The 21,043-nt window shown below is 54.7% G+C and overlaps 1 protein-coding gene across 1 annotated transcript; it reads left to right on the top strand.

The window, feature by feature from the left end:
• The first annotated feature begins 390 nt into the window (after positions 1-390).
• On the top strand, positions 391-19,361 carry SERINC2 (serine incorporator 2). Its single transcript, XM_070404586.1, has 10 exons — positions 391-523; positions 9,276-9,437; positions 10,436-10,626; positions 11,049-11,128; positions 11,599-11,736; positions 12,693-12,862; positions 14,499-14,589; positions 14,916-15,057; positions 17,666-17,869; positions 18,786-19,361. Exons 1-10 carry the CDS (start codon positions 485-487, stop codon positions 18,919-18,921), a joined length of 1,353 nt encoding a protein of 450 aa, XP_070260687.1. The 5' UTR covers positions 391-484; the 3' UTR covers positions 18,922-19,361.
• Positions 19,362-21,043: the final 1,682 nt, after the last annotated feature.

Raw genomic sequence — 21,043 nt, forward strand, 5'->3', positions numbered from 1 at the left:
GATCACTCATCCTTCCACACCTACGTACTGGGCTGGGAGGCTCTGCGCCAAGCGCGGAGGCATCAGGGGTGACCACCTCTTGGCCTCTGACCCCTGCAGGGGGCCAGTGCTGTGAGGTCACACTGTGGCCTCGACCGAATTCGAACCCAGGTCTCAGTATTTCCAAAGCCTCACTTCGGACCAGGACACGAGCTCCCGCCTGAGCCCGGTCCGGTTGCCCGGCTCGCGCAGCCGCGGGCGGCACCGCTCCACCCACTCTCTCCCCGGGGTTCCGCCGGGCGCACCTGCCGAGGTGAGTCCCGGGAGGCTGGAGCGCACCGGAAAGCCGTGAGCAGCTTTGCCAGGTGGGGCGGGGCGGGGCCGGGGCGGGACCATTGGGCGCGGGGCGGGGCCAGGCCGGGGCACCCGGAGCCCGACCGGATCCCGCGGCCCGCGCCCCTTCGCGCCCCTCCGCGCCCCGCGCCCCCGACCCGCCGCCGCCGTCATGGGCGCCTGCCTGGGCGCCTGCTCCCTGCTCAGCTGCGTGAGTCCCACCCCAGCGCCCGGCGCGCGCCGCCTGCTCACTCTTGTCCTGTTTTCTTTCTCCGAACAGTTTCTTCGTGTGCCTTCCTCCGAACTTGTCTCTCTGGGTCCGCACGCCGCCTCCGCGCCCCGGGCCCCCTGTCACTCGGTGTCCCTCGCCCCACTCCCGCCCCAGCCCTGGCCCCGGGCGACGGAGACAGCTGCAGTCCGGGCCTCGGGTTACCGCGGGGGAGGGGTGGGGCGCGCCGGGGCGGGGGAGGGAGTGCTCTCCGCCGGCTCCTCCCGGGAACTGGGGAGACTGAGGCCCGGGCTGGGGTGGGGTGGGTGTTGCGGCCCCACCGCGCCCCGCTTGGAGACGTCCTCCAGGCGCGCGTTTCGTGGTCTGTCTCCCGGACGCTCCGACTCTTTGTGTGGCCGGCCCGGCCCCTGGCCCTCTCTGCCCTGGGTCCGCTGTCCCTTTGCCATCTCTCCCTCGGTCTGTCCGCCCCCGCCCGTCGGCCTCCGTTTGTTCATTAGTATTTATCTGCTGTCTGTCTCGGCCCGTTCGTTTGTCCGACTGTCTTTGTCCGTCTGCGGCTTCTCCATCTGTCATTGTCTACAGTTCAGGGTCTGTCCGTCTGTCCGCCCGTCCAATGTGTCCTTGTCTCCGCACATTCAGTCTGGCTCAGGCTAACTCCTGGCACTTCTCCAAGGAGCCCCAGACCCGCCCCTCTGGGCCCCCGGGCAGAGTGGGGAGTGGGCAGGAAACCCGTCTGCCGTTCTAAAACACTGGGTGAGGTCTGTTCGGGTTGCCTCCCCCGGCCCAACTCTGGGCTAGAAGACCCAAGAACTGAGGGAGCGGAGGGTGTGTGTGTGGGGTGGGGTGGGGTGGGGGGGAAGGAGTACCCGGTCGCCTGGGCTCAGGGCCTGGGAGCCAGCCCGCCTCAGTTTTGGGGCTGCAGCCAGCATAGGGGAGGAGCTTCAGCCAGACCCCAGCTGAGAGGCCCCTGCCCCTTTTCCTTTTCCTAGCTCCCTCCTTTCCTTTTCCCCTCATTAAATCCGAGGTTCATTCAGGCATGCCCCTCCCCCTCTGCCCCACACAAAGAGGAGCAGAGAGGAATGGGGGGGTGAGGGGTCTGGTGGCTGCTGAATCCCAGGACTTGCCTTCCTTTGTCCCAGATGTGTGTGTGTGCGCGCGCATGTGTGTGCATGTGTGTGCGTGCATATGTGTGTGTTAGGATGGGGGTGGAGGGGCAGGAGCTGGAGGATCTAGAGATTTACTTTATGGCCATTTTTTTGAGAATGATAGCTGTCCCATGGGTCCCTGGACAGTCTCTTGTCCTCTCTGGGCCTCCATTTCCCCATCTGTGAAGTGTGCGCCTGTGCACACACAGGAGGAGGAATCTAGAGCTGGTCCCTGAAATCCCTCCCCTTCTTATGAAATCAAGGTTTGGGCTGGGTCCTGGCCAGGAAGAGTTTGCTTCCTGATGGGGGCGGGAGCGTCTCCTAGGAGTTGAGCAGGTTTCCATCTGGCTGGGGGTAGGGGATGTGGAGGGGAGACCTGCCAGTCTCCTGTGCCTTTCCCTCCTAAGGCTGTTGGAAAGATTGGAAAGCGCCCCGCCCAATCCTGCGTTTAGTGTGCGCTCAAAATGGGAGCTCTGGTTACTATCTTCTTGGAAAGGTGGGTGGAGATTTCCTCTGGAGCTGAGTGCTGGTCCTGAGTCATGGAATTCTACTGTGTCGAGACCGGAGGGCACCTGACAGGCTCCTCCAGAGGAAATGAAGCACAGAGTGGGTAGCTGACTTGCCTAAGGTTGCACAGTGAAAGGATGGGGAACTGCAGGGAGGATTAAAGTCTGTTTTGTGATCCAGACTTCTTCTCATGTCCTAGCTGCCTGAGGGACAGGGCTGCCCAGGTAGACTAGAGAGTGTCACTAAGTGAGCATCAGATATCTGCAAGGAACCGCCTTTCAGTGGCCTCCCTTGGGGGGGTCTGAACTCTGACATTTACTGCACACCTACTGCGTGCCAGGCACTGTGCTGCGCTCCTCACTCATGCCATTTCATTGGTTCCCCCTCAGCCCTGTGACATAGTTATTCTGTTTGACAAATAAGGATACCAACAGCAGCTACCGTTTACCGCATCCTACCCCAGGCCCAGCACTCACTGCCCAGAGCTGTCCGGTGGTGGCACAGGCCCAGCACTGTAGTGAGCACTTGATATATATATCCTTTCGTTCTTTCATTCTTTCTTTCTGTCTTTTATTGATTTTAGAGAGATGGAAGAAGGGGGAGATAGAGAGAGAAAGAGAGAGAGAGAGTGAGAGAGAGAGAGAGAGAGAGAAACATCAATGTGAGAGAGAAACACCGATAGGTTGCCTCCCCTGCCTGCCCTGACAAGGGATCAAATCTGCAACCTAGCTAAGCGCCCTGACTGGGAATGGAACTGATAACTTTTTGGTGCATGGGATGACACCCCAACCAACTGGGCCACACCAGCCAGGGCTGATACATGTCCTTTCATGTGATACTCACAATGATCCCAGGGAGGCAGTTCATAGCATTCCCATTTCACAGAGGAGGAAACTGGATCAGAGAGGGAAGATGAATCCAGAGAACGGACACCGAGGAAGAGTCAGATTCAAGAATTCTCATTGTGTGCTTTAGCCAATATTTATTCCTTCTGACAATACCACTCATTGATTGACATCATTAGGGTTGTATTTGTTAGATATCCATTTTAATATCTATCCCGATTCTTAAGGTAAATTACCAGCTCGATGAAGACAAAAAGCATTAAAATAGTAAAGTTTATGCTGCGTCTGTTCTGCCCACGGTATTACATTGTGCAGTGGTTACTACTGGAACCAGTAACAACCTGTTTCCATGGAGATTTGCCCGACAGCAGTGAAGTTCCCGCACCCTTAGCGGGACAGGTTGGTGGGGAAGACTTCTCTGCCCTTCCATCGTGAGGCGTTTGCAGCTGCCCCTCATGGTTCTCTCTCGCCTGGAGCTGAGTCCTGGCCTGCAGGAAGTGAGATGGGCCCACAGAGGGTGGGAACCACCAGGCAAGCCAGCGCAGGATAGATGGGTGGTGAGCAAATATGTGTTTAGGGAGCGCCTTCTATGTGCGAGGGCGTGGGAAAGGCCCTTGGGTAAGACTGGTTGGACTGAGATCCTGGCTTGGCCTCTTCTCAGCTGCTGGACCGTGGGCAGTCACTTCCTCTCTCTCCTTGTCTGTAAAGTGGGAGAACAGTGGTACCTGCCTCTCACACTTTGTATTAAATGGGGCTGAGGTACACAGGCCAACACCTTTAGCATGAAGCTGGCTTGTAGTGGCCACTCTGTAAACACCCCAGGGTGGTAACTTGCTTTAGGCCACATGCAAGGAAGTGGTGAGGCGGGTAGAACCCAGGGCTGTCTGACCATAGGGCCTGGGCTCTGAGCCACTTTCCTACCCTGCCCAGGAGCCCATTTTATGAATGAAGAAACTGAGTCCCATGGAGGGGAAAAGAGACTTGTCTAAGGTCATTCTGCAAGTTGGTGGCAGAGCCCTCTGTTCTCAGCACTGCACGGGGGGAGTAATTGTGCTTGAGTAGTTTGGAGCTGACCTCTCCTCCCTGTGTTCTGTCTAGTTCTAGGCTGGCTCATTCACATCTCCAAAGTGGATCCCATCCTTGCTGGGACCAGTTTTTTTATCTAATTATGGTAAAATAGATAATGTAAATTTTACTATTTAATACTGTTTTAGTCTTCAAGGAGCTTGTCATTTATTTTAAGAAACATGGTAAGTATTAAAATGGGCATTTGCTAAATACAAGCCTAATGGTATCAATGAGTGGTATTGTAGGAGTAAATATTATTGGCTAACGCACACAGTGGGAATTCTAGAGTCTGACTTTTCCTTGGTCGCAGTTCTCTGCATTATTGAGAACCACCCCTCTGTTCCCAAAGACACTGCACTCCACTCCCTTGATCTGTCTTCCACTCTGTGGCCAAGTGTCAGCTCTAAAGTGCAAATCTGGCCCTAGCCAGTTTGGCTCAGTGGATATTGTGTTGACCCGTGGACCAAAAGGTCCCAGGTTCGATTCCGATCAAGGGCAAGGGCGCGTATCTGGATTGCAGGCTCAATCCCTGGCCCTTGTCGGGGCACAGGCGGGAGGCAACCAATCCATGTGTCTCTCTCTGTTTCTCTCCCTCCCTTCCACTCTCTCTAAAAATCAAAGGAAAAATATCCTCAGGTGAGGATTAACCACAACACCAACAAAAACAAACCCCAAAACTAAAATGCAAATCTGATGTTGATCTGTTCTTTAGCAATGGTTCCCCTTTGCCTGCAGGATACAACCCAGACTCCTGGGCATGGCCTGCGGGACCCTGGCCATCACCTCTATCACCATTTTAGCTTCTTTTATTGCCCAGCTACCCTGAAAACACAGCGTTCCTCTTAGCTTTGTACATGTGATTCCCTGTGTAGGAATACCCTCTCCTTCCTCACTTAGCTGACTTACTACTGTTCCTTGAAAACTCTCTGTCCCCTCCTTTTTTTTTTTTTTACTATAGTAAAATATACATAGCGTGAAATGTACCATTTTAACCATTTTAAGTATACAGTTCCGTGACATTAAGTACCCTTCACATAGTGCAAGCATCACCACCATCCATCTTCAGAACTTTTTCATGTTCCCCCAAACTGAAACCCCTTACCCATTAAACACTAATTCCTCACTCCCCTACCCCCAGTTCCTGGTAAGCACCATCCTACTTTCTGTCTCTATGCATTTGACTTCTCTAGGTACCTCATGTGAGTGGGATCCTAGGTGTTTATATTTTTGGGCTGGTTTACTTGACTTAGCATAACGTCCTTAAGGTTCATCCATGTTGAAACATGTATGAGAATTCTATTCCTTTTAAAGGCTGAATAATGTTCCATTGTATGTGTCTACCACATTCACAGTCGAAGGGTTGCTTCCGCCCTTTGGCTGTTGTGAGTAATGCTGCTGTGAGCACGGGTGTACGGATATCTGTCCGAGTCCCTGCTCTCAGTTCTTTGAATAATACCCAGAAGTGGCGGGGGGACCAGTTTGTTTTAAACAAAACAGCTTTCAACTGTGGCCCCTGCCCTCTGCTACCTACTCTACCCACCCAGTGCCCCAGGAATGGTTCTAAGAATCTATGTCCCTGGCTCTAGCGACAGCCAGGAGAGTGTGAATGCCTTGGTGACAGCCTCTTTCCGCCATGCCAAACCACTGACAGCTCCAGGGCTGTCTAGCTTGCCTGGGGAGGTAGTGAGCTTCTTGTCAGTGACAGTGTGCAAGCAGCAGGGGATGTACCCAGCTGCCTTACTGGTGATTCTGCGTCAGAGGCTGGATTGGTTGAATGCCAAGCAACCTCCAACTGGAAGACTCTAAGACCAGGGCTCCGGATGCTCCGCTCGGAGAACCTGCCTGGTGCTAAGGCTGCCGTTGCCTTGAGCGCGCTTGGTGGGGGTGGGAGCTGTAATCTTCGCGGGGGAAGGTTTGTAGTCGCCGGGGCCTCTCACATTGCATCATAACCCTTAGCTCAGGCTGCTCTGAGGCCTGGTGACTTTCACCTTTCCTGTCTCTCTAACGTCCATGCAGTAAGTGGGCCACCACTGGCCCCTGGGCATTGAGGTCATTTGCAATCTCTCCGGATTCTAATAACCTCATAAAACCTAAAGCTTTGCGCCTATTTTAGTCCCCCCCCTCAATTAAACATTTTTATTTTTAAATAATAAAACCAACTTTATTGAGGTGTAATTTAATTATATTTAGTTACGTGGACCCATTTAAGTAGCACCTGCCCATCTGCTCCCTTTCGCAGAGATAGCCAGCCGTCTTAGGGAGTGCCATGACGTACTGCTGGGCATTTATTTTCAGTTTCCCCCTGTTATTTTCCTGGCGTGAACAAGTGCCACAGTGGACTTCCGAGTGTGCGGGGGTGGGCGTCTGCCCTTCCTCCCTCGGCTGGTACTTCTGTAGGAAGAGGTTCTTGTAGGAGAGATCCCCACAGGGGGCAGGACTGTCAGAGAGCATGAATGTTTCAAGGCTGCTTCTGAAGCAGCTGGGGGGGCGGAGCAGGGGGGCGGGGCGGTTGCGGCTGGCGTGAATTTTTCTCTCCTGACTTGGTCTCTCTGGCCACTGGCTGGCTCCGGGAATCCTGAGGTTTCAGGTATCAGTTACACCTGGATTTTGATCTCCAAAAAACAGTGAATGGCAAGGCCAGGCTCCCTGACTGCATCGGGGCGGCTTTTCTTACATCTCAAATGTTTTAGGTTGAAATGGCAACAAGACGGAGCTGGGCCCTGCCCTGGGCACCGGGCACCGGTCCCTGAGGTCAGTTGGTGCTGACCTCCCTTGGTTTTCTCTGGCACCGGCGGGATTGTGGTCATCACTGGAGCCTTTGAAATTAAGCCAGGCTGCCATCATACAATCATACATTCCTGAGTCCTTGGTGCAGATAAACCGGAGCCGAATCCCAGCTCCTGAGCTCACTTGCTCTGTGACCTTGGTCTTGTTTCCTCTCTGAATCCCCGTTTCCCCATTTACACATACATGATAGTGTCGGTGGGTTCAGTGCGGATACGATGCTTCCCACAGTGCCTGGGACTGAGTAACTCTTCATCAGGGGAAGCTGGCACTATTATGACTCGAAGCTCAGCACTGCTGTCCACTTACTGTATGACTTCTGTCAAGCTTTTTTTTTTTAAAAAAAATATAGTTTACTGATTTCAGAGAGGAAGGGAGAAGGAGAGAGAGAGAGAGAAACATCAATGACAAGAGAGAATCATTAATTGGCTGCCTCCTGCACTCCTCCGACTGGGGATCAAGCCCGCAACCCGGGCATGTGTTCTTGACCAGAATTGAACCTGGGACCCGGCAGTCCACAGGCCGACACTCTATCCACTGAGCCAAACCAGCTAGGGCATGTTTTTTAACGTCTCTGAGCACAGTTTCCTCATGTGTAAAACGGGAACTAATAACCAGCTTTGCCTGATGGCCAGAATGCTCTTGTGGTTGGTTTACAAAACATTTTCCTGGCACTTGCTTGCCTCCTGAGACCCAAAAGGTGGCCATGGATAGGAGCCGGGGCTTGAAGTGGGGGCTGTGGGATACAACTCCAAGCTGTGGGCTGAGCGAACTGTTATGCTTAGGACATGGGGGAGAATTCACTCTGCAAGCATTTCATTTAGCATTCCTGTCCTTGGCTTTGCAGGTGGGAGTTGGGTGAGAAGGAGCAGCTCAAGTCTGGGGGAGGGGGGGCAGACAGGAAGGCAGGCACTTCAAGCAGAGCGTGCCTTACGCCCAGGACCAGTTCAGAGATCAGGGTGCCAGGTCACAGAGGAGCAAGGTCCCCTTTTAGCCTGTTCTCCACAAAACCGATCATTCAGCATAAGGCTGTTCCAGTCCCTCCTGGCTTCAAACCCCTGAGTGGATGCCCACTGCTGCCCAGGCCCTGCCATCCTCATCGACCTCACCACTCACCGCTCGCTGCCAGTCACGAAGCTTTAGGCACAAGGTCCTTCTTTTCGTTCCTCTGTTGCCCAGCTCCTGCCTGCCCCAGAGCCACGCCGGGCTCTGTTCCCTGGAGCAGCCTTCTTCTCCGTGGTCAGGAGAAATTGTCACTTCTTCAGGGAAGTGATGCGCCACCCCCAACTAAACTAGGCCCCCATCTGTCGCTGAGGGCAGCACGCACGTTTTCTTCTTAGCACTCACGGTGTAATGATCTGTTGAGTGTCTTTCCTGCCCTTGGGAACTCCACGAAGGCGGGGCTCTGCCTTTCTGGACTCTGAAGTGCCTGGCTGAGGAGCTGGGGCTGTTGGGGGGAAGATAAACTTCCGCAGCAGCTTGGCAGGTGGGCCCAGCTCCCGGAGGGCTGAGGCTCTTTGGGGCGCCGCCTGTGAATGGCGTGGCATCACCAGACCCTGAACGGTTTCCCTCAGCCCCAGAGCAGGAACTCCCAGCTACTCACAGGTCTTCATTCCATTCATCCAGCAGGTGTTTACCATGTGCTTGCTGTTTCCTGAGGTCTTCATATGTGCCTGCTGCTACACCAGAACCATTACATTCTTTCACCAGGTGCTCAGTGAGCTCCTACTATGCGCCAGGCACTGTTCGCTTTCTGGGAATACCACAGCGAGCAACAAAGACAGAAATTCCTGCCGTGGGGGAGCGTGCATGCTAGACCTGGGAGGCAGACAAACATAAGTAAACTCTGAACCGTCACAGATGATAGTAAGTCCTATGGAGGAAAGTGAAACAAGGAAAGGAAACTTCTGTCTCATTCTGACAGCTGCCCTGTGAGAAGTAGGTGCCCTGATTCCGGTTTTGTAGAAGAGGACACTGCAGTTCAGAGAGGTTGAATGAGTTGCATAAGGTCACAGAGCTAATCAGTGATGGAGCTGGACTTCTGGATTTTTAAGCATTTGTTTTTTTACTACTCTGCCTCCCCCCAAGTAAGACACAGTGTGGCACAACTCTCTCTCTCCGAAGCCACGGAGGCACCTGAGGTTTGAATCTGGGTTCTTTTCCTTGCTGGGGGTGTGACCCTGTGTGACCTGGCCTCTTCCAAGCTTGGTTTCCTCAGCCTCCCCCTCAGGCTTGGAAGTTGTGTGGGATCACACTGGCCCGGGGTTGTACAGGCGGGCTCGGTGCAGATCTGGAGGCTTCGAAGGGGCAGTGGTGGGTGCTGCGTGCTCGGGCATGGCGGGGAGGGGAGGCAGAGATAAGGGTGCTGTCCTGCCCTCCCCGCAGGCCTCCTGCCTCTGTGGCTCTGCCCCCTGCATCCTGTGTGGCTGCTGCCCCTCCAGCCGCAACTCCACCATCAGCCGCCTCATGTTCACGTTCTTCCTCTTCCTGGGGGTGTTGGTGTCCCTCATCATGCTGAGCCCTGGCGTGGAGAGCCAGCTCCACAAGGTGAGCCGCCCGGGGGAGGGGGAGGGGCTGGGTGTGCCCAGGGAGCAGCCTGGGGGGCCTGCTGCTAAGGGACCAGGCTTGGGGTCCCAGCTGACCAAGAAGAGGTGGGCAGGTGTGTCCTGGGCGGTTGTTCAAGTGGGAAGGAGGGTTTGAGCCTCACCTGGGGATAGTTGGTTCTCGTAAGCCACGGTCTCCTGGGAAAATCATATTAATCGTTATTGCTCCTAAGACTCTGGCCCCAGCAAGCTCTCCCCTCTTTAATCTGCAAGCCCAGTTTGGGGGGCCCCAACTCTTCCCTTCATCCAAGTGTTTCATGGCCCGGCATGCACCCAGGGGGACCCTTACGCCAGTGGTGTGACACTTTAGTGTGTACACAGGTGTGAATCCCGGGGGAGCGGGAAATGCAGTCTCAGAGCCACCGCAGAGACGCCAGTCCTGTAGGAGACGGGCCTCAGAGTCTCGGCTTCCAGAAGAATCTCAGGGAATCTGGTGTAGGTGGTGGGTGGAGGGCATTTTGGGAAATCCTGCCTTAGACAGCGCCATGCGTACCTGAGGCTGTGGGCAGGATGACAGGGAAATAAACAGAGTAACAAGACGTAACTAGACCTAGACCAGTCTGTGTGTGTGGGTGGGTACACCTAGGACTTCAGCCCCAGGCGTGAGTAGCTATGGGGATGGAGTGGCAGGCTCAGCTCCTGTCCTGGCCCCACCCATGCTGGGAGGGCCTCCTCTTCCTCCTGGCCCCGCCCCTGCTGGGAGGGCCTCCTCTTCCTCCTGGCCTTGTCCCTGCTGGGAGAACCTCCTCCTAGCCCCGCCCCTGCTGGGAGGGCCTCCTCCTGGCCCCACCCCTGCTGGGAGGGCCTCCTCCTGGCCCCACCCCTGCTGGGAGGGCCTCCTCCTGGCCCCACCCCTGCTGGGAGAGCATCCTCTGGGCAGGCCTTGGCAGAATCAGGCCCAGGGAGGATGGGGCCAGCAAGCGGCAATGTCTGTCCCCACAGCTGCCATGGGTGTGTGATGAGGGGCCCGGGACCACCGTCATCCTGCAGAGCCACATCGATTGTGGCTCCCTGCTCGGCCACCGTGCAGTCTACCGCATGTGCTTCGCTACAGCAGCCTTTTTCTTCCTCTTCACCTTGCTCATGATCTACGTGCGCAGCAGCCAGGACCCCCGGGCTGCCTTCCAGAACGGGTGAGTGCTGGGGGCCCCCCTGCACTCCGTCTGGTCCCTCCGCAGTGGTGCCCCGTCCCCTGCCTGTCTCCAGATATCTCCAGACCCTACAGCACAGAAGGCAGCTCACTTAGTGTGTTCCGTTTCTCAGATGAGGAAATTAAGCTCAGAAAGCGCAGCAACATGCTAAGGCCACACAGCATTTAGTGACGCAGATGGGGCCAGAACTTGGGTGACCGACCACCCTCACCCCTACTTGGCCCTTCCCTCTGCCCCTTGGGGCTGTTTCTAGGGCCAGGACAGATTCTCTGTGCCCATCAGACCATGAGAAAGCCCCTCTTCGCCTCTCCCAGTACCTGTTTTGGGGGATGAGCTTTTGGGGGTCAGCCCTGTTCCTCTAACCCTGCTCCACTGTCCTATCTGTCCTAATCCCCACCCCATAGGTTTTGGTTCTTTAAGTTCCTGATCTTTGTGGGCATCACCGTGGGTGCCTTCTACATCCCCGATGGCTCCTTCTCCAACAGTAAGCGTCTTGGTGGGGAGGGTTGGAGGCCACCAGGAGGGGCGTGGGGTCCCCAGTGGGAGGAGCGCTGGTGAGGCTGCTCTGTGTCCTGGCACACAGACCACACAGGCTGCTGACTGGGGCCTCGGCTCCTAGTCAGCAGACAGCGCTCTGGTCTGTGGTCATATGGCCTTTGGGCAACTTTGGGGAGAGGGGGACGGAGGTACCCGCCCAACGCTGACCCATGCCCTGCCACACTGTCTCGGTGCATGACTGGGGGCTCTCTGAGAGCAGGGCCTTTGCTTTTCCTCAGTGTGCCAGTGCAGGGCTTGGCACAAATGATTGTTGAATGAATAAATATGTGTGAGAGGGAGCCCACGGGACTGTGCCTGCCCCAGGAATCCCAGGGAGCCAGGTGGGTCAGGGGCCCTGGCACCTAGGCTTCTGCCCAGGGCCAGACTGGCTCGCCTCACTCCCCTCTCCCCATCCAGTCTGGTTCTACTTCGGTGTCGTGGGCTCCTTCCTCTTCATCCTCATCCAGCTGGTGCTGCTCATCGACTTTGCACACTCCTGGAACCAGCAGTGGCTGGGCAAGGCCGAGGAGTGCGACTCCCGCGCCTGGTACGCAGGTCAGTGCCAAGGCCGGCCTCGGGGGGAACCCAGGGGTCTTTGAAGCTTGATAAGTGCCTGGAGGGCATCTCGAGCAGCCCCTGCCTCGGAGCAGGAATTGGACTGTGCAAGGCAGAGGGTGGGAAAGGTGTGTGTGTGGGCAGCCGATTCCAGGGCAACTTCAGCAGATCAGAGGGGAGAGGAACTGGGGAGGCCTCAGAGGGTCTAGTTCAGCGGTTCCTGAGGAAGGGGCCGTGCACAGCCAGCCCCGACCACACTTCAAGTGACACTCGGTCTTTGAAACCCAGTGGCAGAAAGGGTCCCAGTTCACTGAGGTGCTGGTTTGGTTTTTAGGCCTCTCTGAACTTGCTGTCTCTCTGGCAGCCAGAGCAGGCGTCAGCAGATCCCACACATACAGTTCACTTAAAAAGAAAAAATAGTTTTTATTGATTTCAGAGAGGAAGGGAGAGAGCGAGAGAGATAGATCATCAAAGAGAGTAATCGATTGGCTGCCTCCTGCACGCTCCCCACTGGGGACTGAGCCTGCAACCTGGGCATGTGCCCTGACCAGGAATGGAACCGTGACCTCCTGGTTCATGGGTCGATGCTCAACCACTGAACCACACTGGCTGGACCTAGTTCACTTTTTAAATAATCATTTTGTATTCATTGTACTTATTTATTTTATTATTATTGTTTAAAAAATCTTTAGTGTTGAGAGTATTACAGATATCCCCTTTATCCCCCTCCCCATTCATTATCTTTATTTTTATGATTATTTATGGAAAGTGAATCATTTTAGTTCAGGATGGGGCCCAAACTCACCAAGGTGTTGGTGAGTGATGGAAGTTTAAGAGACTTCCTAATGACTGTTGTCATTCCTTGGATGACGGAGTGGAGGCTGGCTCAACAAGCCCCCTGGAGGGAGTGGGGTCCCTGTGCCTCCTGACTCCCTGCTTGCTGCCCTCCTGCCCAGGCCTCTTCTTCTTCACCTTCCTCTTCTACTCGCTGTCTATTGTGGCCGTGGCCCTGCTCTTCGTTTACTACACCGAGCCCGATGCCTGCTACGAGGGCAAGGTCTTCATCAGCCTCAACCTCACCCTCTGTATCTGCATCTCCATCATCTCCGTCCTGCCCAAGGTCCAGGTGAGCTTGCCAGGCTCTGCCCGGCCGGAAGCCAGGCCCGCTGGTGGGGGGGGATGTCTTGTGGGAACCTTGGCATCCTGGGCAGGGCTGGTGGTCACAGAGCCTTGGGCTAAGAGTGGGGGCTCCCCAGTCAGTCTCCCTGGGTTAGAGTCTTGGCTCTCACATCTACATTTCAGGGGTCTTTGGGAAAGTGCCGGAACCTCTCTGTGCCTCTCTCTTCTCAAATATAAAACGAGGATAATAATACCTACTATTTGGAGGATTGAGATCATATTTGTGAACACGTAGAACAGTGCCTGGCATATAGACAAACATCAGGCCCTGGCTATTGTTATTATTGGTGCTGTCATTTTTTAAATGTAAATTGGGAGGACATCCCTGAGCTATGATTCGTAGGCACCTCAAGAGGTAGTGTTAGGAGGTGCAGTTCCAGTTTCTAATCCCAGACCGTCTGGGATAATGAATGGGGGTTCCCAAGTAATAGTTTGCTCTTCAGAAAAAAAGCCTCCTGAGTCCAGTGGTACTTCCCAATTTGGGACCTCAGCCCACCAGGGGATTCAGAGGTAGCTTAGGCAGTTTTTAGGGGCCTTTCGCAGAACGTTTGGGAACTTTCTGGTCAGAGCCTCCATTTCCCATTGAGAAAACTAAAGCCCAGGCAGGGTGATGCTGCTGCCCCAGGACACACAGCAATCAGTATTCATGCAGCAAACACCTCTTGAGTACTCACTGTGGATCAGGCGCCCGTCTAGATGTTGGGGATACGGCTGTGAGGAAGAGGAGGAAGAATAATTATAATAGCGAACAGTTAATGCCATCGATCATGTCATTTAGTCCTTGTACCATCATTGTCCCCACTTTACAGATGAAGAAACAGAGGCTTAGAGGAATAAAGAGACTTGCCTGAGGTCACATGGCTATAAGGGGTGAAGCTGGGATTTGAACCCAGGCAGACTGGCTCCAGAGCCTGTGCTGTTAGTTACAGAGTTTAGATTCATATTTTCAGGCGTGTGTGCGGTGAAGGGTGGGAAAGAATAAGCAATAGACCAGGCAAAGTAAGGTCGTTCTGGATGAGTGCTATGAGGGAAGTAAAAGGGTAGTGGGTTCAAAGGTAGGCGGGGCCAGGGTTGCTGTAGGCAGGATTTTCAGGGCCTTGATGTGGGTCCTGTTTGAGCTGAGGCCTGAAAGCTAAAGAGGGGCTGCCTGTGCAGAGATCCAGGAAGGGAGATGTCAGGGAGAGGGCACAGGGAGTACAAAGGCCCTGAGGTGGGAGAGGGCTCAGCACGTTCCACAGGCGGCGAGGAGGCCACAGTGGCTGGGGTGTAGTCAGCAGGAAGGAGCATGGGAGGGGGATCGGGTGGAAATGAAGGTGGGACCGACCAGGGAGGGCTTTGATTCACAGTGTGCAGGGACGCCACGCTGGAGGGGTTCTCAGCAGGGGAGCAAGGGTGTAATCTGTTAAGAGAAAGAATTAGGACTCCACCTTTGGGTGGGCTAGGTAAGTGGTGGGTGGCTTGGGTGGTGTGGGGTGGATGGCCCTAGGGTGGTGAGGGTTTCTGAGGTTCCCTGGTGGAGGGTGAGTGGGGGCGGGGTGTCCCCAGGTCTGGCAGGGCTCATACTGATGAGCTGCTCTTTCCAGGACGCCCAGCCCAACTCGGGTCTGCTGCAGGCTTCGGCCATCACGCTCTACACCATGTTCATCACCTGGTTGGCTCTGTCCAATGTCCCCGGTGAGTATGGACCTGGGTTTGAGGAGGCCTGGTCTTGTTCTTAGGCTAGTAATGGCCCTCTGGGGGCTGGGGACCCTTCCAGGTGACAGGGACATCCCAGCCCCAGTCCAGTCTGAGGCTCAGCCTTTCAGGAAAGTGGGAGGACCCCATCTGCTCCTGGAGCTGTTAGTCGTTTTGTCTGCTAAGTGCTGTCTGACGCTGGGACTTGGACGATGGGTTCTGTGTCTGTCTGTCCATTTGGGTTGGCTCTCTGCCCATCCTCAGGGCTAACTGGTTCCTCAGACCTGGCCTGCATGGGCTGAGGGTGACCATGCTCTTATCCCCAGACCAGAAATGCAACCCCCACCTGCTGACATACTTGGACAATGGGACGATCCTGGCAGGCCCTGAGGGCTATGTGACCCAGTGGTGGGACGCGCCGAGCATCGTGGGTCTCATCGTCTTCATCCTGTGCACCTTGTTCATCAGGTATGGCAGGGGTCTGGGTTCTGGGGAGGGATCACGATGGGGGGGCCCGAAGCTGGGAGAGAGGGGAGGATGTGGGAGCCGAGACACCAGGCTGGAGGCAGCATGTCCAGCCCTTGCGCTGTGCTGGTGGGCACAGTGTGACTGGCAGCCGAGGCGGGGCTGAACCCTGCCTCCTGGCCCCAGGCCCTCTCCTGCACACTGGGCTGCTATGTGCCAGCTCAGTTGGTTGCAGGCAGCTGTGGGGTCAGGGAAAGAGCCTGGACTGGAGCCAGTGGGTCCAGGCTCTGTCACTCACTTGCTGTGGCCTTGGGGTAAGTGGCTTTCCCGTTCTGAGCTTCCGGCTCCTCCTCAGTAAAAGGATATGATAATCTCTATTGCCCAGGGTGGCTGGGACCCCACAGTCTGACTGAGAGGGAGCGGCTCCTCCTTAAGATCACATGACAACTTTTTTTAAAGGGGCATCTTAGCCAGTGCTTATCGGTGTGAACTCTGGAGCCAAGACGGCCTGCGTTTGAGCCGGGCACTGGCGCTAATTAGCAGTGTGATTTTGGAAGAGTCACTTAAGCTTTCTGGGCCTCAGTTTCCTTATCTGGAAAATAGAAATAAAAATAGTACCTTCCTCAGTAGATTGTTGTAGGGCTATAGGCGAGTTAATATGTACCAGGCACTTGGAAAAGAACTTGGCAAGTCATAGGCACCAAATAAATGTTTGCTATTATTACAAATAACTTTGAACATTTGCACAGCTGGGTGGCTGTTTTGTATGTGTCACTAGATGGTGAACTCAAGTATAACTGTGTTTACACGAAATCTGGCAGACTCAGCGTTGGCTCTGGGGCCCAGCATTTCTCCAGGCGCCACTTCCTTTGCCTGCCCTTTCCTCCCTGGAGGCAACCTCTGGCCACACCTCCTCCAGGCCCCGGCTAGTACTTTCTGAGGCTGTTTCACAATGCCTTCTTTCAAACATTTTCTCCAAGTCAAGTTTGGGCAGTTTACAGACATCTCTCGTCTTTGTCACCTCATTTGATTCCTTTTCTAATCTGGAAAGGCCCCTGTCAGGTCCATGTTAGAGGAAACTGAGGCTCAGTGTTGGGCAGCCACTTGTCTGAGGCCGTGAGCACACAGTGGCGGTGGGGCTTGAGCACACGCCCTCCCCAGCCCATCCGGGCACCTGGCTTCCTCAGGCTTCTCGCACGCATACCTCCCTGGCCTGAGGTCACTGGGCAGCACCTCTGAGAACCATGGGAGCTGTGTTCTTAGCTCTTAAAACACAGGAAGTGCCTGGCCAGCGTGGCTCAGCTGTTGAGCTGCGACCTATGAACCAGGAGGTCAGGGTTTGATTCCCAGTCAAGGCACATGCCCAGGTTGTGGGCTCGACGCCCAGTAAAGAGGCCTGCAGGAGGCAGCCGATCAGTGATTCTCTCATCATTGATGTTTCTATTTCTCTCTCCTTTCCTCCCTGAAATCAATAAAGATTATATATATATATTAAAGCATTAATTAAAAAGAAAACACACACAGGAAGCAAAGAAGCATAAGCAGCCAGGAAGCAGGGACCATGATGGCTTTCACCCCAGCTAGACACGCCCCCCCCATGTGTGCTTATATGTGCAGTTTGTTGTGGGGGGGGGGGAGGGGGGGAGCAGCTGCAGCTCAGCAAGGGGTGACCTCAGTTTGAGGTGTGACTGGAATCCAGGTCCTTTCGCTTTTTTTCCAAAATACCACTGGGTTTTCAAAATTGTCTATGTGTCTCAGACTATTACTGTTAAAAACATCAAGATCTCATTATAGAAAAGCAATGACCAAAATATCATTACTATTATTATTTTAAAAATTATAATAAACATGAAGAAAGGGGAGGTAATTGATAAAGCCACTTACCTAAAACTAATAGAAGGAAAACAAACTTAATAGCAAGTGGGCATGGTTAATTATTCACATTATTAATAAATGTAGAACCTGGTATGATGCTTTGCAGCATTAAGGACTCAATACATGTTAAGGGAAATGGCAACTGAACCACCAGAATAATAGAGGCAGTTTATTTCTTTATATTGTACCAGGCACAGTGCTAGGGACTTTGCACCATTATTTCATTCAATCTTCCCAACAACCCTGTAAGGGAGGTACTGCTGTCCCTGATTTTTTAGAAAAATATATTTTATTGATTTTTCACAGAGAGGAAGGGAGAGGGATAGAGAGATAGAAACATCAATGAGAGAGAAGCATCCATCAGCTGCTTCCTGCACACCTCCTACTGGGGATGTGCCCGCAACCAAGGTACATGCCCTTGACCAGAATCGAACCTGGGACCCTTTCAGTCCGCAGGCCGACGCTCCATCCACTGAGCCAAACCAGTTAGGGCTATCCCTGATTTTATAGACAAGGAATCAGAGGCTCAGAGAGGGGTGCCTTGCCCAAGTTCATACAGGGGGTGGGAGTAGGGTTGAGAATGAAAGCAGTTTGTTAACTCCTGGTCCCAGGACCTAAGCACCAGATCCCGGGCCCTCAAGGCTCTGGGACCATCATGTCCATTGTTATGACCAGTGCCATGGTGCATGAGGCCCCCTGGCGCTGCCCACCTGCCCACCTCCTCCCTCCCCTGCAGTGTGCGCTCCTCCAACCACCGGCAGGTGAACAGTCTGATGCGGACAGAGGAGTGCCCACCCATCCTGGAGGGCACGCAGCAGCAGGTGGCAGGCCAGGCCTTTGACAATGAGCAGGACGGCGTCACCTACAGCTACTCCTTCTTCCACTTCTGCCTGGTGCTCGCCTCCCTGCACATCATGATGACGCTCACCAATTGGTACAGGTGCGTGCAGCCTGGCCGGGCATGGACAGAGCCCTCGGAGCCTGGCCACACATCTCCCCTCCTCGGGCCCCTCATTGAGGTTTAGGAAAACCTGCTCAAGACTCGGGCATGGAGGCATCTCTCCAGGACCCTCCATGGAGCCTGCCCCATCCGTGACCCAGTTTCCCTGCCAGTGCCTTAGGCTGCTCAGCCCCTGGCACCTCCACTGAAAAGTGGAGATCACAGGAGGTGGGGCTGGGCCAGTGCAAGGAAGACTGGGCTTACGGATCGGGTGTGGTAATTTGGATTATGGGGTCAGATCTAGGACTCATGGTTGCAGGGTTAGGATTAGGGTGTAGATGTCAGAGTCGAAGTCACAGGGTTAAGAAGAGGAGTAATTTAGGAGTAATGAATGAAGTCAAGAGTTGGGATTCGGGCCATATAAAGTCACAAATTTGGTCATTTGATTAAAATTGGGGTTAGGGGGCCAGAAAGACAAGTCAAGGAGCTAAGATAAGAGTAACAAGGTCAGGGGCCAGGACTGTGGTCACCGGGCCCAGGGTCAGAATTGAAGTCAGATATCAAAACTGTGGTCATAAAGTCAGGGGTCGGGGGGAGGGGGGGGGGTAATAGGATTGAGGGTCAGAGTCAAGGTTAGAGGTCAGGACTAAGGCCTGGAGCTCCAGGAGTCAGGTCACTGTATTAGTCTAGGACTGAGGTCAAGATTGGAACGGAGGTCAGGATCAGGTCTGTGGTCCAAGGTCAAGAGCTGTGTCTGGAGACTTAAGACCAAGTGTCAACAATACCAGAGACGGGGACTAGAGTTACAGAATAAGAGTCGAAGTTGAAGTCAGGAGTCCCAGCTGGGTCATAAGGTCAGGCCAGGACTGAGGTCATAAGACGAGGCCAGGCTCACTGGCATGATGGTGTGTTCCAGACCCGGTGAGACCCGGAAGATGGTCAGCACCTGGACCGCCGTGTGGGTGAAGATCTGTGCCAGCTGGGCCGGGCTGCTGCTCTACCTGTGGACCCTGGTGGCCCCCCTCCTCCTGCCCAACCGGGACTTCAGCTGAGACAGCCCCTGCAGCCTGCCCACCTGGTGCCAGGCGGACCCTGCCCCGCTTCCAGCACTTGCCCCTGAGCTGAGTGCCTTATTCTCAGTGCCTCCAGGGATGAGGAGCTCAGGCTCACATCCGAGCCCCTCAGGCTCACACCTCTGCTACCCCAGACCATGGGACTTCCTCTCCCTTCCCCCCGTCCCTGATCACCCATACTCACCTTCTTGGGGGAAGAAGGGCCCTTTGTTCCCAGGCTCCCAAGGAGAGGGACCTGAGTAGAGAAATGCCCAGAGCTGCCCAGAGGGCGGGAGCATGCGCTATGATGGGATGCCCAGCACTGAGGTGTTGGTATTCCTGACCACACCCCCCGGGCGCCCCGTCACCCTCCTCGACTCCGTGCCTTACAGAGTCTCTAAGACTTTGCCCAATAAAGAAGCCAGAGTGTGTGCCTCCCATGTTCTCTGCCCCCTCACCCTCAGTGCAGTGCCCATCCCATCTGGGGTCAGGGTGGGGGCTGGGGATGGAAGGTCAGGGCTGAGGGACCAGACCAAGAAGGGCCAGGCAGAGGGGCCTGGGCTGTGTCCTCTGGGTCATGGGGAGCCTGGGGGTGGGGGCTATAGGGGAAGGAGGGGCTTTGAACAAAGAGACTCTCGGGGTCAGGAAACAGGCCTGGAGCAGTGCCCACCTGAGGAGGCGTAGTGAGCCAGAGTCAGGGTGGAGCGGGGCTGTGGAAGGTGGCTGAGAGGGCTGTCTTCTGGGCCTTACCAGTGTCTGCCCTGAGGTTCTGCCACCTCTAACCTGCCTCCAGGTCATCACCATCTCCTTTTCCTGCCATAGTCTAGGCTAGCAGTTGCCAACTGGTGGTCCATGAGGTCCGAAAGGTTGGTGACCACTGGTCTAGACACCTGCTCTGGGCCAGGTGCCGTGGGGAATGAGGAAGAGCATGCTTGGGAGTGGCCAGGGTCCCGCTGAACCTCCAAGGCCACGGGGGATGCCCCTGACCCCTGTGTGGTTCAAGGTCAATTGTACTAATAAGCTCCTTACTCCAGGCTGTGTGTACAGGAACCATTCAACAAACGTTGGCTCCTGTTATCATTTTTCTCCCACCTCCTGTCATTCACACACACACACACCCGCAGTTGAAAATCCGTATACATAGATTCCCAACTGTGGATTAAAAACATACATAGAGAAAGAAAGAAATTTATAAGAGAAAAGAAAGATGGAAGCTCTGACTCCTCAGTCTTCTCTGAGCCCCCAGTCTAAATAAGGGCCCCCATTTCTCTAAGTGAACTCTCTATTTCCCCACATAGCCTTTATTACTGTACTAGAGGCCCGGTGCACAAAATTTGTGCGGGGGGGGGGGGGGAGGGCGGGGGGAGGCGGGAGGTGTCCCTCAGCCCAGCCTGCAACCTCTTGAAATCCGGGACCCCTCAGGGGATGTCCGGCTGCCGGTTTAGGCCCAATCCTGCTGCAGATTGGGCCTAAACCGGCAGTCGGACATCCTTCTTGCAATCCAGGACTGCTGGCCCCTAACCACTCGCCTGCCTGCCTGATTGTCCCTAAGCACTCTGCCTGATTGCTCCTAACCACTCACCTGCCTGCCTGATCACCCCTAACCACTTGCTGGGGGGAGGCCAGCCAGGGTGAGGGGCTGTGGTTGTTCTGGTCTCTGGTCATTCTGGTCATTCCACCATTTCAGTCGCTGGGCTTTTATTATCTTATCCATGTGTGTGATCATCACTGTATTGTCTGACTACCCCTAAGAGCAACGAAGGCGAGAACTTCCCCGTATTAATAGTATATCATTTCCCCAGGGCTTAGAACAGAGCCCGATACAAAGGAGGTGCTCCCTAAGGGGTGAGTGGAGAGACTGACTGACCACCGGAATGAATATTAGTTGATTCTGGAGCAGTCACGGGAAAGCCCAGGGCTGGAGAGTTTATATCAGAGGACGAGGGGGAGGAGGCCTGGGCTGGAATCCAGAGGCCCGGGTTCTGTTACTGAATGTGCAGGGTCAGAGGAAAATTGTGAGAATAGGTGGGGCGAAGAGCGTGGGAGAGTGGCGGGGGCAGGGAGCTGCATGGAGGGGCCCTGCAGCAGGAGGACAGGGGGGTGAAGTGGCAGAGGTGGGAAG

The sequence above is a fragment of the Myotis yumanensis genome, unplaced genomic scaffold (assembly GCF_028538775.1).
Source record: "Myotis yumanensis isolate MYYU_CA2020_CCGP unplaced genomic scaffold, mMyoYum1.0.hap1 SCAF_2, whole genome shotgun sequence".
NCBI lineage: Eukaryota > Metazoa > Chordata > Mammalia > Chiroptera > Vespertilionidae > Myotis > Myotis yumanensis.

What these genes read in the sequence shown, in the direction of transcription:
- SERINC2 (XM_070404586.1), top strand. Translation starts at nt 485, where the DNA reads ATGGGCGCCTGCCTGGGCGCCTGCTCCCTGCTCAGCTGC. An exon ending in CGGGCTGCCTTCCAGAACGG is followed by an intron (nt 10,627 to 11,048) that starts GTGAGTGCTGGG and finishes CCCACCCCATAG; the next exon opens with GTTTTGGTTCTTTAAGTTCC. An exon ending in CTCCCGCGCCTGGTACGCAG is followed by an intron (nt 11,737 to 12,692) that starts GTCAGTGCCAAG and finishes CCTCCTGCCCAG; the next exon opens with GCCTCTTCTTCTTCACCTTC.